General features: G+C 35.7%; 2 protein-coding genes across 3 annotated transcripts in view; one reads left to right on the top strand and one right to left on the bottom strand.

Moving 5' to 3' along the window:
- mapkap1 (MAPK associated protein 1) overlaps positions 1-10,136 on the top strand; it is a 42,498-nt gene extending 32,362 nt beyond the window's left edge. For both annotated transcript variants that reach the window (XM_058775898.1, XM_058775897.1), the window contains 5 exons: positions 3,230-3,337; positions 3,578-3,718; positions 6,220-6,357; positions 9,184-9,281; positions 9,369-10,136. In XM_058775898.1, the coding sequence (XP_058631881.1) occupies positions 3,230-3,337; positions 3,578-3,718; positions 6,220-6,357; positions 9,184-9,281; positions 9,369-9,491 (608 nt within the window). In that variant the 3' untranslated portion in view covers positions 9,492-10,136. The remainder of the gene's footprint in view (positions 1-3,229; positions 3,338-3,577; positions 3,719-6,219; positions 6,358-9,183; positions 9,282-9,368) is intronic.
- rabl6a (RAB, member RAS oncogene family-like 6a) overlaps positions 3,652-16,004 on the bottom strand; it is a 102,099-nt gene continuing 89,746 nt past the window's right edge. The window contains exon 17 of the mRNA XM_058775894.1: positions 3,652-3,771. The gene's annotated coding sequence lies outside the window, so the exon portion shown is untranslated. The remainder of the gene's footprint in view (positions 3,772-16,004) is intronic.

The following is a 16,004-nucleotide window of genomic DNA, read 5'->3' as shown; positions in this document are numbered from 1 at the left end:
ATCCTGAAGTCTTTTATGATGGCTGCCTTCTCTCAAGGGCTCTATATGACAGTATTAAACTGTTCAGAGGTTCAAAGTACATATGAGGTCAGTGTAGTAGAGATGATTCATGTTATGAGAAAGAAAGAAAAAACAATATAACTGTCTCTTTTGTTCACCAAGGCTGCATTTATTTGATCAAAAATATAGTAAAAACTGTAATATTGTGAAATGAAGAGTTCAGATGCAAAAGCTTCCAAGTGCCGTTTGAAATTTTCTTCTAAAATGAGCATTTTTCTATGCGTAGGTTCAGTATTTTGACTTTAATGGCAATGAATAAATTGTTTTAATTGATAATGAAGTCAAATAACTGAACATAAACCTAGGAGCCTGAGAAAAATGCTAATTTTAGATGAAAATTTCAGATGGCACTTGGACGCTTTGACAACTGAACTTTTCAAATATTGTTGCAATTCAAAATAATTGTCATCTATTTGAACATATACACATGTGGTCAGAATTGTTGGTACCCTTGGTAAATATGATCAAAGAAGGCTGTGGAAATTAATCTGCATTGTTAATCCTTTTGATCTATTATTTAAAAAAATCACAAAAATCTAACCTTTCATTGGAGAATAAGAATTTAAAATGGGGGGAAATATCATTATGAAATAAATATTTTTTCTCTAATACACATTGGACACAATTAACGGTACCCTTTTATTCAATACTTTTTGAAACCTCCATTTGCCAAAATAGTATAGGAGTTTTCTCCTATAATGCCTGATGAGGTTAGAGAACACCTGACAAGAGATCAGAGACCATTCCTTCATCCAGAATCACTCCAGACCCTTTAGATTCCCAGCTCCATGTTGGTGCTTCTCCTCTTCAGTTCACCACTCATTTTCTACAGGGTTCAGGTCAGAGGACTGGAATGGCCAGCAGAAGCTTCGTTTTGTGCTCAGTGACCCATTTTTGTGTTGTTTTTGAGGTTTGTGTTTGGATTATTGTACGGTTGGAAGATCCAAACATGGCCCATTATAAGATTTCTAACAGAGTCAGTCACTTTTTGATTTTTTTATCTGTTGGTATTTGATAGAATCAGTGATGCCATCTGTCTAAACAACATGTCCAGGATCTCCAGCAGAAATATAGGCCCACAACATCAAAATTACAGCATGGGGTGCTTTTTATCCCTGTGTTCACCAAACCCATCTTGAGTGTTTGCTGCTAAAAAGCTCTTTTTTTTAGTTTCGTCTGACCATAGAAGCCAGTCCCATTTGAAGTTCCAGTCATGTCTGATAACTGAATATCCTGGATATTGTTTTTTGGTGAAAGCATGTTCTTTTCTTGATTTTTCTTTTTTTTTTTTTTTTTCTTTTCTTGAAGCCCTCCCAAACAACATGTGGTGATGTAGGTGCTGTTTGATAATTTTTTTAAAAAGGTGCCATAGAATGCATTGATACAGTATTTTAAATTGTTCTCTGATATCTACATAGAAGGTATGTGGCTTGGGTAAGGGCAAAAAATCTCCATAAACGGTTTTACGTGTCCATTTACAACCCCAGGATTTCTCATTAGAATGAAATGGTCTGTTATTACCTTATTTGGAAGGGTCATGAATAATAATGTTGAGCTCTGCTCTGATTGGCTGTTACACAGTGTGGCTCATTTCAGTAGTTCACACAGCAGGAAGGAAAATATATATTTCAATGCTTTCTTGTGTAGTTATATCGTTGGGTAATTATACAATAAAATGCGGGCGTCAAGGAGCCGCTATTATTATGCGGGGCATTGAAACTGCTTTCGAAGCCTTAACCTCGAATGCACGATTGCTTTTTAGTTTCACTTTCGAGATTCGCGATCGCACGTACTCTGTTTATACTATGGAGCAGCAGTAGCCTACTTACCACACATTTTACAAGATCAGATGTTTGAGAGTGGTGCTCAGGATCTGTAAATCATTCGCCATCATCCTCAGTCATCTCTCCACTTTGTTTATGTGGTAAGTGAAATCTTATGTACTGTAATGTAACAGGTTACCCCTAGCAAGCAGCTACCATGTCCCTTTAGTGCCTCGTGTTATTTTATTAGAACGCGTTATTTGCTTTCCGTGCCTTTCTGAATACAGACACCAACCCATCCCTGCACTTCACATCCCCTGCACAGCCTGGAACATAACATTTATTTCTATGATCTACCATTTTCGGTGTTGTCCTCGCTTGTTTCTTCACAATACCTGCAGAACTTCTGATGGTGCGGCTGGCGTCTGGCCTAGAACATGGGTGGGTATATGCAAATGTTGGGGGCGTGTCTATTGGCCACTCAAACTCTCCTTCTCACCTTGCATTAGGACGATATAGACACATGTCCTCTTCCAGGCAGATTCATAACATTTTATGTTGATTGGAAATTCTTAATTATTGCCTGATGGTGGAAATGGGAATCTTCACTGCTCTAGCTCTTTTCTTAAAGCTACTTCACTAATTTTTGAAGCTCAGTTATCTTTTGCCGCACATCAGAAATATATTTTTTGGTTTTTCTCATTGTGATGGATGATTAAGGGAATTTGGGCTTTGTTTCCCTCCTATTTATATTTCTGTGAAACAGGAAGCCATGGCTGGATAATTTCATGTTCATAATCATGCTGGTGTGCTCAAAATTGTGAATATGAATGGGAATATATTTCAGATATATTTTACTCATAAGAATTTCTAGGGGTACCAGTAATTGTGTCCAACATGTATTTGAGAAAAAAAACATTTATTTCATTGATATTTCCCCCCATTTTAAATTCTTATTCTCCAATGAAGTACAGTACAGGAGAAAGATATGTTGTCTGTTTATTGTAATTTTATCTGTATTATTTATATTTTTGTGTGTAACATTAAGAGTGTTTTTAGAATCAAATGAATGATTTTTGCAAGCATTTCTCATTAGAATGTCAAAGTCTTAGGGGTCATATAGGCATGATTTGTTTAGAGAATTTGCATAATTTGATTGATAAAATGCATAACAATAAATTTGTATGTGTGGTTTACTCATGTATCTGCAACAAGTAAATTCTAAGGCTTAATGGCATGAACACGTGATCTTTAAATATTATTATGCTTTTAATGATCTTTGATCATTAAATGATCGACCAGTGCAGTGAAATGCATTTTGTAGATCATGTGAGCCGAGTGCAAATGCAGTCAAATAAACCAGACTCTTAACAGCTCAAATCAAATGCTTGTGTGATTCGTTTCAGGCCCCATGTATCGTCTGGAGAAGCAAACCGAACCGAATGTGGCGGTGGATTTGGACAGTACGCTGGAGAGCCAGGGAACTATGGAGTTCTGCTTGGTCCGAGAAAACAGTAAGTTTTGATGACATTTCTGATGTTCCTGACATTGCAACACGCGATCTTTCAACATTTCACATTCATAAACATTTTTAGAACATTATAGGAAGAGTTTTTCCTTTATTTAGATATATTGATCAACTTTATTGATCACCTTTATTGTTGCAATACAGCAGCAACATTAAATGTAAAGTGCACAAATGCACACCTAACACACACATCTCGTTCTCTATCCCGTCCCGTCTTCATCCGCAGGTTCTCGAGGCGAGGAGAGCTCAGAGGAGGACCCGCCTATAGACATCACTACGGTACAGGACATGTTGAGCAGCCACCACTACAAGTCCTTCAAGATCAGCATGATCCACAAGCTCCGCTTCACCACAGACGTGCAGCTAGGTACTGTTTCCAGATCTCTGTGTTTTACGTTGATGAAATATCTGGCTCCACTTCTGCCAAAACAGACCAACATTCAGATTTAATACAAAAGTTTTCTCTTCAGATTCAGTGGGACAAAATAGAGTGCTTTACTGTAGTGTTAGTAGTAAGAAATAGTATAAAACTCTATAGTGTAGAAGCATATAATAATAGTATGTTATTGTGTAGTATTATTATTCTAAAAGTATGGTTTAGGAAAGTATGCCACTGTTGTAAAATAATAAAATAAAATAAAAATACAAATAAAAAACCAATGAAATTTTAACATGCCATTGAAAATTTCTTTGTCACACGTTAATGTATAGTAAATATTATTATTATTATTATTATATAGTATTAAGCATTATATACTATTAGTTAAATAAAGTATATATTATATAAATAAATATCCATTTAGTAATTAAAAAATTCTAATAAAAAAACAAAAACATTTTAACATGGCATGCTAAAATTGTCTTTTAATCGTACATAAATGTAGTATAATATTAATATATTATTATTAGTGCTGTCAATCGATTAAAAAATGTAATCGCGTTAATCACAGTCGTGGGCTGTGATTAATCATACTAGGATTTACCTGTAAATGTGTTGAAAAAGACATGCATGACAAACTAGTTTAAGGAAACAGAACCTTTCACACTTCCGCCAGGTATGAGACATAATCCTTATTATTCTTTTATCATTATTCTTTTGTTTTTATTCAGCCATTATCAGCCTTTATACTGGCAATAAAACATTTACCAAGCCACATCGCTTCAATCCCAGTATACATTTACCCAACTATTATAAAAAACATTTCTTGCGACCTTACCTGAAGTATTATGACAAAATGCATTATGAAGAAGAATTGGACCTGTTCTGCAGCTGCATTAGAGCTAATATTAGCATCATGCTACATAAGACAATTTATGAGATTAAATAGTACACTTTTACTCAGAACTCACTTCAAACCACCATCGAGTGTTTGTAATAACTTCCTTTTGCGATCACATGTGGAATTTGGTCGTTTACTGTTGTTAAAATATGATATTTATAGCCTTTTATATCGCTGCACAAATTAGCATTTCAGATGTACACATTCAACTAAAAATCACACACCATATCTATCGTAATCGTGTGTTTATTATCTTATATAATCTATAGTGGCTGTTGTCATGTTTATTTCTGCTGTGTAAAAGACATGTGTGCTCTGCTGAAACTCACGTTGTTTGTGATGTTAACTGCCTCTCCGTTCTTAAGTTGCCAGGTATACATTCCAAGTATAATACACATTAGTAAAAGGATCTATTTTAATTTTTATTTGTCTATATACACTTTGGGCGGTCGCGGTACATAATAAAAGTAGCCCAAAAAACCGCAAACCACGGCTCTGTAATTTTTCCCGTGACTGTATTTTCAAAATAGCCCACTTGTGCTGCTGCCCTGGCAACACTGGTTCACTATAACCTCATCACACAAGATGACCTTCCGCACTGCGATGACGGCAAGTTGGGGTCAAACCTTATCAAACGATTAATCTGCGTTAAAAAAATATTAATGCATTACATTTTTTTGATTAATCGCATGCGTTAACGCGTTAATGTTGACACCCCTAATTATTATACATTATTAACAAAATTCTATAATTTAGTATAATATATAAATTACTATGTATTTATATAAATTTTATCATTTTTAAATAGTTTTTCTATTATAATATGAAAGGTTGTATTTATTTATTTATTTATTTATTTATTTATTGTATTTATAACAGATAATATAATAATAATAATACAGTAATTTATTATTGTATTATATGGTAAGGTTTAGTTTTGGCACAAAATACTGTATGGAAGTCTAACAATGAGAAATTCCTTGAGAAAGTCTCTCTTGTTCTTGCTTACTTCTCCTGACTTCTCAGTTTCTCCACCTCTCAAAGCGCACGATTCAACTCATGAACAAAAGTTTGGCAGATGGTCTTCAGATCAAACACAGTACTGTTTTGTGAAAACACAAAAAAAATATTCCAGCACATTTGACAGTTGCTCCAGTCACAGCTCCATCCCAATTACAGCAGCGCTCCAGGCATAGGAAGCCTGTGTGAGCCAGGGAATCTCTTTAGGAATTTCACTGTGATTGACAAGCTGCAATTTTTTTCTGGCACACTGATGTTTGCATGCTATTTTTTTAAGTCATGTGAATGATTGACAGCTGTCACATCCATTATGGATAGACTGTGTGTGTGCTTCTGAGATAGACCTGTAATAATATTCCAGACCCCTCTCTCTCACAGCGTTTTCTACAGTATCAGTGTCAGTCTGGGTCGGTTCTCCTTTCATATTTAAATAACAGGGAAAATAAACCCACACGCCTGTTCATCTTTAAAACCTGGACGTCGTTTTATGTAAACTCTTTTGATAAGAACTGACAGTTGAGATTGATCTATAAGTGATTTTTAAGATAAAACCCTCTCACTTTTCCAGGAATTTCTGGTGAAAAGGTGGAGATCGATCCTGTCACAAATCAGAAGACAAGCACAAAGTTCTGGATCCGACAGAAGCCAATCTCCATCGACTCGGATCTGCTGTGTGCCTGTGACCTTGTGGAGGAGAAGAGTCCAAGTCAGTTCTGCTCATACTTTTGTGAAATATGCATGAAATCCTTATTTATTTATATCCACTACCATTCAAAGTTTTGAGATCAGTACGTTTTTAAATCTGTTCTGTTCACCAAGGCTGTATTTATATGATAAAAAATACACAACTCAAATCAAACACAAATCAAAATAACTGTTTTTTTTAAATGCATCTTAAAATGTAATTCATTCCTGTGGTGGCAAAGCTGAATTTTCTGCAGCCATTATGCCAATCTTCATTTGTAGTGCTATTATAGTTTTTGTTTATATTTTGAATTAGTTTTTATTTTCCTGTTTTCATTTTGATTTTGGTTAAAGTTATAGTTTGTGTGTGTGTGTGCACTTGTACAGCTATCTTTGTGAGGGCCGGTTTAAGTTTTAGACCATTGGAGTGAGGACAGTCTTGTAAAGTGAGGACATTTTGGCCTGTCCTCACTTTCTGGGACCCCTTTAAAGGCCTGTTTGAGGGTCAAGACTTGGTTTTAGGGGTGAGGTTATAATTGGGTAAAGGTTAGGTTTAGGGTAAGGGTTTGGGTGAGGCACTTAGTTCTGATGGGTAGGGTAAGGGTAAGGAGCTAGAGATTGCATTGTGTCAATGTATGTCCTCACAAAGATAGCTATACAGAGTTGTGTGTGTGTGTGCGTGCGTGTTTTTCAATTCAGGTGCGGACTTAAACCTGAATACACACAGACTCATGGGGACTCGTGTCACAGTGGGGACCTAAATTGAGGTCCCCACGGGTAAACAAGCTAATAAATCACACAGAATTAAGTTTTTTGAAAATCTAAAAATGCCTGTAGTTTCCTGTAAGGGGTAGGTTTAGGTGTAGAGTTGGTGTAGGGCAATAGAATATACGGTCTGTACAGTAGAAAAAGCATTACGCCTATGGAGAGTCCCCACAAGGATAGAAACCACCAGACGTGTGTGTGTATGTGTCTGTGTTTGTTTGTCATTTTTAGTAGTTTTCTGTTTTAGTTTTTAATTTTAGTCAAACCAAATTAAATTAGAAATGTTGCCCTGGCAACTACGTTTTTTATATTTAATTTTATTACAGTTAAGATTTATTTAAGTAACTTTTATTTGGTTGTAATGTTAGTTAACTGTAATAACCCTGCTTCAGTGTCACATGATCCTTCAGAAATCATTCTAATATGCTGATTTGCTGCTTAAGTTTCTTATGATTAGTGTTGAAAACAGTTCTAATTTTTGTGGAAACGGTGGTAATTCTTTCAGGATTCGTTAATAAACATCAAGTTCAACAGAACAGCATTTATTTGAAATAGAAATGTGTCCCTTTTAATCAATTTAATGCGTTCTTTAAAAAAAAACAAAAAAACATTTTTGATCAGTAGTTTGTTTATTAATTATTAAAAATGGAATAAAAAGTATTTTTCTACTTCTTGTATACTTGCAGTAAAGTAATAGGCTCTGCCTCTCCTCCTGAAACGTCTCTGGTTTATGTAGAAACTCTTTTGATGTCCCACATCACTGGCAGCTGACAGATATAGTGTAGCGCTGCAAACTCACCAAGGGATTTATATTGCATTACACTTACAGGGAACTCCGTTACCGAAAACAAAATCTATTTACGCAGCCTTTCTGTAAGGTTTGCATTGGTAAGTGATGCAGACATCTCTTCTTAGCGGATATGACAGGGACACGAGCGCAGCTCTCCAGACGCGTGCTGCTAACGGTGATTGATGAAGTGCAGACAGATTGCTGAAGTCTGCTCACAGGCGCTGCGGCGCACACCGATGCTCCGACGACGCCTGGAAATGCTCCAGTCTCTCAGTCGGGATATGCCGTTCACTGAGCGTTTGTTTCTGGAGGAGGGCCATTTATTTCTATGTGTCCTGTGTGTTCAAATTCAAAAATGCCAGAGTTCATATTTGAGGTTAATTATGTTTGAAACGGTCATATTTTATTATCAAAGAATCCTGAAAAATAGTATCACCGTTTCCACAAAAATATGAAGCAACACAGCTGTTTTCAACATCGATGATAATCAGAAATGTTTCTTGAGCAGCAAATCAGCATATTAGAATGATTTCTGAAGAAGACTGGAGTGATGATGCTGAAAATTCAGCTTTGATCACAGCAATAAATTACATTTGAAAATATATTAAAATAGCAAACAGTTATTGTAAATTGTAATATTTTACAATATTTCTGTTTTTAGTGTATTTATGATCAAATAAATGCAGCCTTGATTAGCATAAGAGACTTTTTCAAAACATTAAAAAATCTTACTGACCCCAAACTTTTGAACAGTTTGTATATATATTTTCTCAAATATGGGATTAATCATTTTATTTTTGACAGCCCTGGGTTATTTTATTGTCAGGTGTGTTTTAGGCTTTCTTGGTGCAAACATAAGATCTATCTTTCTTTATGTATTTATAAATTTATTTATGCAATGATCAGTTTATCATTATTTAACTAAATTATTTAACTTCATTATCAGGATAAAAAATAGTTTATGGTAATTGCATTTAAAATTCACTTGGCACCTGCTATTCAGTGTAAATTTGCAAGAAGCTTTTGATTAGACTATAATTTTCTTGTTGGGCTGAATGACTGAAAACAGAATCCGAAATAATATATTTTGTCAAAACCGATTAATAAAAATGATTACAGTTGTAGCCTAAGGATTTTTGTATATATATATATTATATATATATTATTATTATTTTTTTTTTTATGTAACAAATAGTATTAGCTCACATGCGTATGTGTATGTTGAACCATGGTGGTAATTTTTTTTTTTTTTTTTTTGCTGAATGTAAAAATGTCTTTATGGTTTCTTTGTAGGTCATGCAATATTTAAGCTCACATATCTAAGCAACCACGATTACAAAGCCCTGTACTTCGAGTGTGATGCTGCTACTGTCAATGAGATTGTGCTCAAGGTAGGATTTATAGTTTTTTTTACTGCTTTTTGGTTACAAATTTGATCACATTCACAGGAAGTGTGTCATTTCCTCTTCCTCTGCCAGGTGAACTACATCCTGGAGTCCCGTGCCAGCACATCGAGGGCAGATTACTTCGCCCAGAAACAACGCAAACTGAACCGTCGCACGAGCTTCAGTTTCCAGAAGGACAAAAAGTCGGGCCAGTAGATCTGGTGGCCAAACCGATCAGCAGACTCTGAACCGAATGGCCTGTGTGAACAGAGGCAGAGAAATAGACGGGAAACATAAAGAATAGAAGGATGGCGAGAAGTTTAGACGAAAATGCAGAGGAAATGCGAGACAGACGTCTCATCCGGATGAAGAAATCAGCCTCTCAAGGTCGGCCTTTCCTGGCCTGACGGTCCTTAATCATATCAGAGCACTAATGCTCTCTGCTGTCACTCGAATGTACTAGCAAAACCAACCAACAATCTAATTGAACAATTCTATTAACGTTTAAAGCCACAGCCATCGCCCAGACCAGACAAAACCATCGGCTGGACTCTGAATGCCAAGGACCGAGAACTTGCTGCTGTTTGCGTCAAAGACTTACTTCCACTGCCTACAAACCAACTGTACATAAACACGCACCAAACGAACGCAGTTGGAACCTTACAAGCCAGAAAGAGCAAGCGAACCGTATTAGCTGTTCCCGTATGTATCAAAGATGTTAACTCAAATCGCATTGGACACTGACACGTAAAGAGATCGCTTTTTTTTTTCTTTTTTTTTCTTTTTTTACAAAAATGTAAATAGCAAACGCATTCAGGGTCTGATGACAAACCCTCTTTGGCCATAGTACTTCAGTGCCTGCTACAGATCAATAGGATGAATGCGTTCTTCGAGATTTTAAGCGTCCGCTGGTTAAGTCGGGAAACTCTTTTTACCACCAGAGGAAGTTAATAGGTTAAGGAATGACAGATTTTTAATGATCAAATATGAAATTAATAACTACTTTTTACTGTGATGTGTTTTTCCCCTCTGCATTGTATCTTTGGATTGCATATATATATATATATATATATATATGTCTCTTTTCGACGGATGTTTTGGTTTATTCTGACTGTCCTCTCGGGCTGCAATGGGAATGTATGACCGTCTTTGCCACATTTCTTTTTAGATGTTAAAGATAACATTATTATGCTAGGTCCATTTCATCCGTGTCCGTCGGCTCGTTCTGCCGTCTTAAGCTGAAACTCTCGCTCTATAACTCAACTTCAAACGCTGCTGTTGTTAAACTGGATTCAGGGTGTTCGTTCTATCCAAAACTGTTCTGACTCAGGTTTCCGACTGCCATGTTGTCTTGACTGATCTTATTTCATTTCGTTTAGTTTTTTACATCTGTCAAAGCCGGAGAGCGATGACTGATACTCAGTTCAGCGCTGACGGATGGACAAAGAGAGCGCGTGTTTTCCCATGACAGGGATAATAACGGCTGAATAGACATTTCAAATAAAACTTTATTTATAATATTCCGATGACCTGGGGGGGTTATCATGCGGCCTATGGAATCAATATTTGCTACAGTACATGTATACTGTATATAAGTAGATTTTCTAATTAAAGACTGAACTACAAAAGTTTTGTCCTGGTGTTGTTTTGTTGGGTTTTCATCATTTTGTCTTCTGCGCTTACGCTGTCGCATTAGATAGGCAGCATAATTGTTCAATTTAAAGATGGCTTCTTTTGGACAAATTCTAATGCAGCGTTGCATGCATCTTTCACAGATAAGGCAATCCCAGAATGCATTGCGACGTGAAGCTCATTCAAGCCGGCAGATGAGTAATCAGTTATTACAATAAATGCAAATTATTGATTAAAAAATAGCTTTGTTTAATTTAGAATTTACTATTGAAGTCAGCTGATTTTCATGTGTTTTCTTTGAGAAGCACTTTTGAGTGTCTATGTAGAGCACGCTAAATCAAATGCATCTGTTTTTATCACAGCTAGAAAATAAAAGGTTGCTGCCTATGTAGAAAGGAAGGCCACTGTACTGTCAAAAGCATGTAAATAAGATCAAATGTTATCAAGGGCACCTTATATTTGCCATATTTTGTCTTTTTTTGAGCACTTGAGCACATATGGTTTGGTGTGTGTTATCATTAATTAAGACTAATAAAAAATAAAAAGTTTTTAATCTAAAATTTATATTTTACTTCAAAATATTCATAAATGTTCTAAATCAATTTAAGTACTAAAATTGCTAAAACTGAAATTGAAACTGAACTGAAAAATAAATATAAAAAGATATATTAAAAATAATGATAAAAATGACAAGTACATAAAGTTACTAAAACATACTGAAATTGAAATTAACTGAGATTATAACTGAAAATCTAAAAAATTTTAAGGGATAGTTCACCCAAAAATGAAAATTCTGTGTAACACTTTATTTTAAGGTGCCCTTGTTACACGTTATATGTACTTACTGTTATAATAACAATAATTACAGGCAATTAACCCTAATCCTAACCATATAGTAAGTACATGTAGTTAATTAATATTACTCAGAACCTAAATGTATAATTACACTGTAACAAGGACACCTTAAAATAAAGTGTAACCAAATTCTGTCATTAATACCCTCATGTCGTTTCAAACCCGTAAGACCTTTGTTCATCTTTGGAACACAAATTTGACAGCTTTCTGACCCTCTATAGACAGCAATGCAACTGACATGTTCATGCTCCTAGAAAGGTAGTATGGATATCGTTAAAATAGTCCATTTGGCATCAGTGGATCAACCGTAATGTTATGAAGCTACGAGAATACATTTTGTGAACAAAGAAAACAAAAATAACGACTTCTTTCAGCAATGCTTCTCTTCTGTGTCACCGTCCTCTGTCATTATGGAGCGTAACACGAAGCTTGCGTCTGCATTCCTCTGCTCGTAAACAAGACGCAGCGCATGCGTGTTCTACGTCAGAAGCACCACACGCAGGAGCCACAGTTCTCTCGTGAATGGCAGAGGATGGTGCTGACTTTAACTATAAGACCACCACACTATTCATAAAGTAAATATGATCTGTTGATTTCATGCTGACTTTAACACCAGGCCTTTCATTCAAATTGCTACATGAAAAATAATGTGTTGTCAAATGCAGTGAGGTGTCCACTTCCTTCTTACAGTCGCTGAATGAGTTTGGTCTCTGTATAATGCAGAGAAATCTCTTTGTTGCAACATTAATACAAAGCCAAGAACGTTTGTTAGCCTCCGGCTAGTGCGGGTTTCTCCTCTGTCACATTTTGTTTGCTTTGCTCCACCAACCCTACAGGCCTCAAGAGAGCCAGACACCCAACTGAACGAGGAGTCATCAGCACTCGCATGTTTATATACTGCGGGAAACAACAGTAATCCTTTGTTTACAACTATGTGTGTGTGTATATGTATGTATGTGTGTGTGTGTGTGTGTGTGTGTGTATGTATGTCAGTTACTACAAAATGTATGTAATGTACTACCAAAAAAAAAAAAAAAAAAAAAAAATTTGAATTGGTTTTATAGTAATTCTTTTGTAAAACATACTCCAATAGGTCAACAACTATTCTATATATATATATATATATATATATATATACACACACACACACACACACACACACGTCAACATTTGAAGTGGATCCAAACCTTTCACCAAAGTTGTCCTAAAACCAAAATGTGTTCTTGTCTTAGGACAACTTTGATCAACTTTTTTTGATCCACTTCAAATGTTGACTACTGTGTATATATATAATATCAGTTACTACAAATAATACTTTTCATTTTATTGTGAAAAAAATAAAATATTAAATTTTTGCAGTAATTAAAATGTTTTTTTCTTCTTTTTGCATTATGATTGTAGTACTATTTGAAGTATATATATATATATATATATATATATATATATATATATATATATTAAATTGTAAACTTTTGTAGTAATTGAAATTAGGGCTGCAACAACGAATCGATTAAATCGATAAAAATCGATTACTAAAAGCGTTGGCAACGAATTTCATAATCGATTCGTTGTGTCGCGCGACGCGGAGACGTTTGATTATTAAAAAAATAAAAACTTTAGTTGAGCGCGGAGCGGAGTGAACACACTCAGTCTCTCTCGCGCACGGATGCTAGCAGAGTTTGGCGCCTCATAAATAAAAACAAAAAGTAAAAAAAAAAAAAAACGAGCGGAGGTAGAGGAAAGATACATGGCGGAGGCAGAGAAATCCGTGCGACCCAAGTCATCCAAGGTGTGGGAGCAGGGCCGGCGTTTGCGTATGGCAGTTGCCATACCCCAGCCCAGTCAGGTGCTGTGAAAAATTATCCAAACTTGAGTCGCTTATAATTCGTTTTATTATTTTAAATCAGAGAGTTTTAAAATAGTAAACCAATGATAAGCATTAAAATAACTTGTCAGTAAAACTTCGTAACGCCATTGGATCATCGAGCTCTCAGCGAGACCTCGTAACTTCACCCGCCTCCGTTCAGATTGACGCGCGCACAGCCTGGAGAAGATGAGATCTCTGCTTTTTCGCAATGCAAGGGTGAATAAATAATTGGTGTTTGAATAGTACAGCGTTTTCTTTACTCAAACACTATGTCAGTAAAGGATAATGTTTTTGTGTGTTTGAAGAGTGGAGAAGAATTAGTTATTTCTGTCTATATACGTTTTAAATATCCTGTGCATTATGTGCATAAGCGCTTAATTTGAGATTTTGGCCAAGTGTATTAAACAACAAGAAAAACTAAGCGCCCATATAGCTACAATCAAAGTTATATAACCTGTAAAGTTGATGAAAGCATAATGCACTTAATGCACTTATGCACTGCATAACAGTTACAGCCGTTCTAACGACAGACAAAACACTCCATCTCCGTCATTCTCTGGTCAAAAACATTATTAACTCCATTTGAGCTTGATTTTCATATAATGTTAAGTGCAGGTGTCTGATACAATACCAACGCTAACGACGCAGTGTTGTTAAATTATTTAATTTTTGCGCTACCCCCACACACTTTCTAAAGATTTTAGTTCTGTTTTTGAATAAAGGGTTGGAAATGAATGCTTTTTTTTTTTTAAATCCGATTCATCGATTAATCAAAAAAATAATCGACAGATTAATCGATTATTAAAATAATCTTTAGTTGCAGCCCTAATTGAAATTGTATTTGTATATGTATTTATTTAAATTATAAGTACATACTTTATATTTATAGGTTAAAATTAGGCTATAAGAATTATAAAATGTCTGGGTATAAAAAGCATCTTGATGACAGCCTTGTTTTTGATTACCTTTGTGTTCCGTTTAACTACATTTTAGTCCAAGTTTTTGTGTTCATGTTAATTTACGTAAAAATCCTAGCTGCTTTATTATCTATGTGGCACTTGTGTGTTTTGTTTGCAAATGTTAGTTGAGTTTGATGTGAATGCTGCAGTACAATCAACATTTTCATTTTTTCAGTTGCTTTTGTCTGGATTTCTTGACTGAATTTCTAATATCTACTTTTTGATTAATGCACTTATCTTTCCGATAAATCTTCTTTCCGTGAGATCAGATTCATGAATGCTGTTTAGGAAAACCACTGATTGTATTTCACTTTGCAGTGTAACGAAAAAGACCAACAACCAATCGACTTGATTTAAAAAGGATGCAAGCAGCAGCAGCGCTTCAACAACAGGTAACGTCTCGCCTGTGGGTTAAACGCTGGGAATCAGAGCCCAGCTGGCAGAGGACACATCCTTACAGACGCCTCTGTCTTGAGGTTCTTCTGCAGCTGTGGCCCCTGAGAGATCTTTTTCTGCCCTCCACAAGAACCGGAGATAGACACTGGTTAAAAATATCCTGAGACCTCGCCACAACCAAGACAATAAACTTAATTCAGAGTGACAGTCATGGAGCCGGAGATGGATTTTCTCAGTTCTTGTTGCAGGAGGAAGAGGCTTGTTTTTGCTCGGCGCTGTGAACATCTCCTCGGCTCTGTCACGATGCTTGTTTTGGCTCTGCAGCACTGCGGTGTCTCTCTGCATCCTCACTGGACTCTTTCCAGACTGTGTCAGTTTGGCTTTCGAACACAGTACATTTTGTTTTCTGCCGAGTGCAATTGTTTGGATGGTAGTCTGCCTTTCAATCCACTATAGCTTTGAATGTTGATGCACTCAGTGTTAGTTTCATTGTTTTCAGAGCTGCCTGGGACTTTTTGAAGGTTGAAATGTGGTTTTGTTTTCCAAGAAATACAGGCCTTGGTTACAGAAGATTTTACCATTCACTTTTTTCCATAGAGATTTAAAAAAAGAAAAGATAAAAAAAAATTATACAGACATTCAGGAAGAGAAGTGTGTGTGTTAGGGCTGTCAAACTGTCAAATCGATTAATGGCATTCAAAATGAAAGTTTGTCTTTACATAATAAATGTGTGTGTGCTGTGTATATTTATGTATAAATACATGTACATATTTAAGAAATAGATCTAATATGTGTGTGTGTGCATCTACGTCTACGTACGTGTATGTGATTTCACCAAGTGCAAAATGTTCCTGGAACAACATTCCAAGCAACCAATCAGAATTGAGGGACAAGTTTAAGGAAATGCCAGTTTTAGCCTTACAACCAGAGTTAGGTGCTTCTACACCCTTGTTATTCATTTCCCTCCAATTTTATGGATAAATTATGGGTATAGGGTTAGGTCTATGTTTTAGACAATAA

Source organism: Onychostoma macrolepis, chromosome 05, assembly GCF_012432095.1.
Source record: "Onychostoma macrolepis isolate SWU-2019 chromosome 05, ASM1243209v1, whole genome shotgun sequence".
Classification (NCBI taxonomy): domain Eukaryota; kingdom Metazoa; phylum Chordata; class Actinopteri; order Cypriniformes; family Cyprinidae; genus Onychostoma; species Onychostoma macrolepis.
This window is presented reverse-complemented; position numbering and strand designations above follow the sequence as displayed.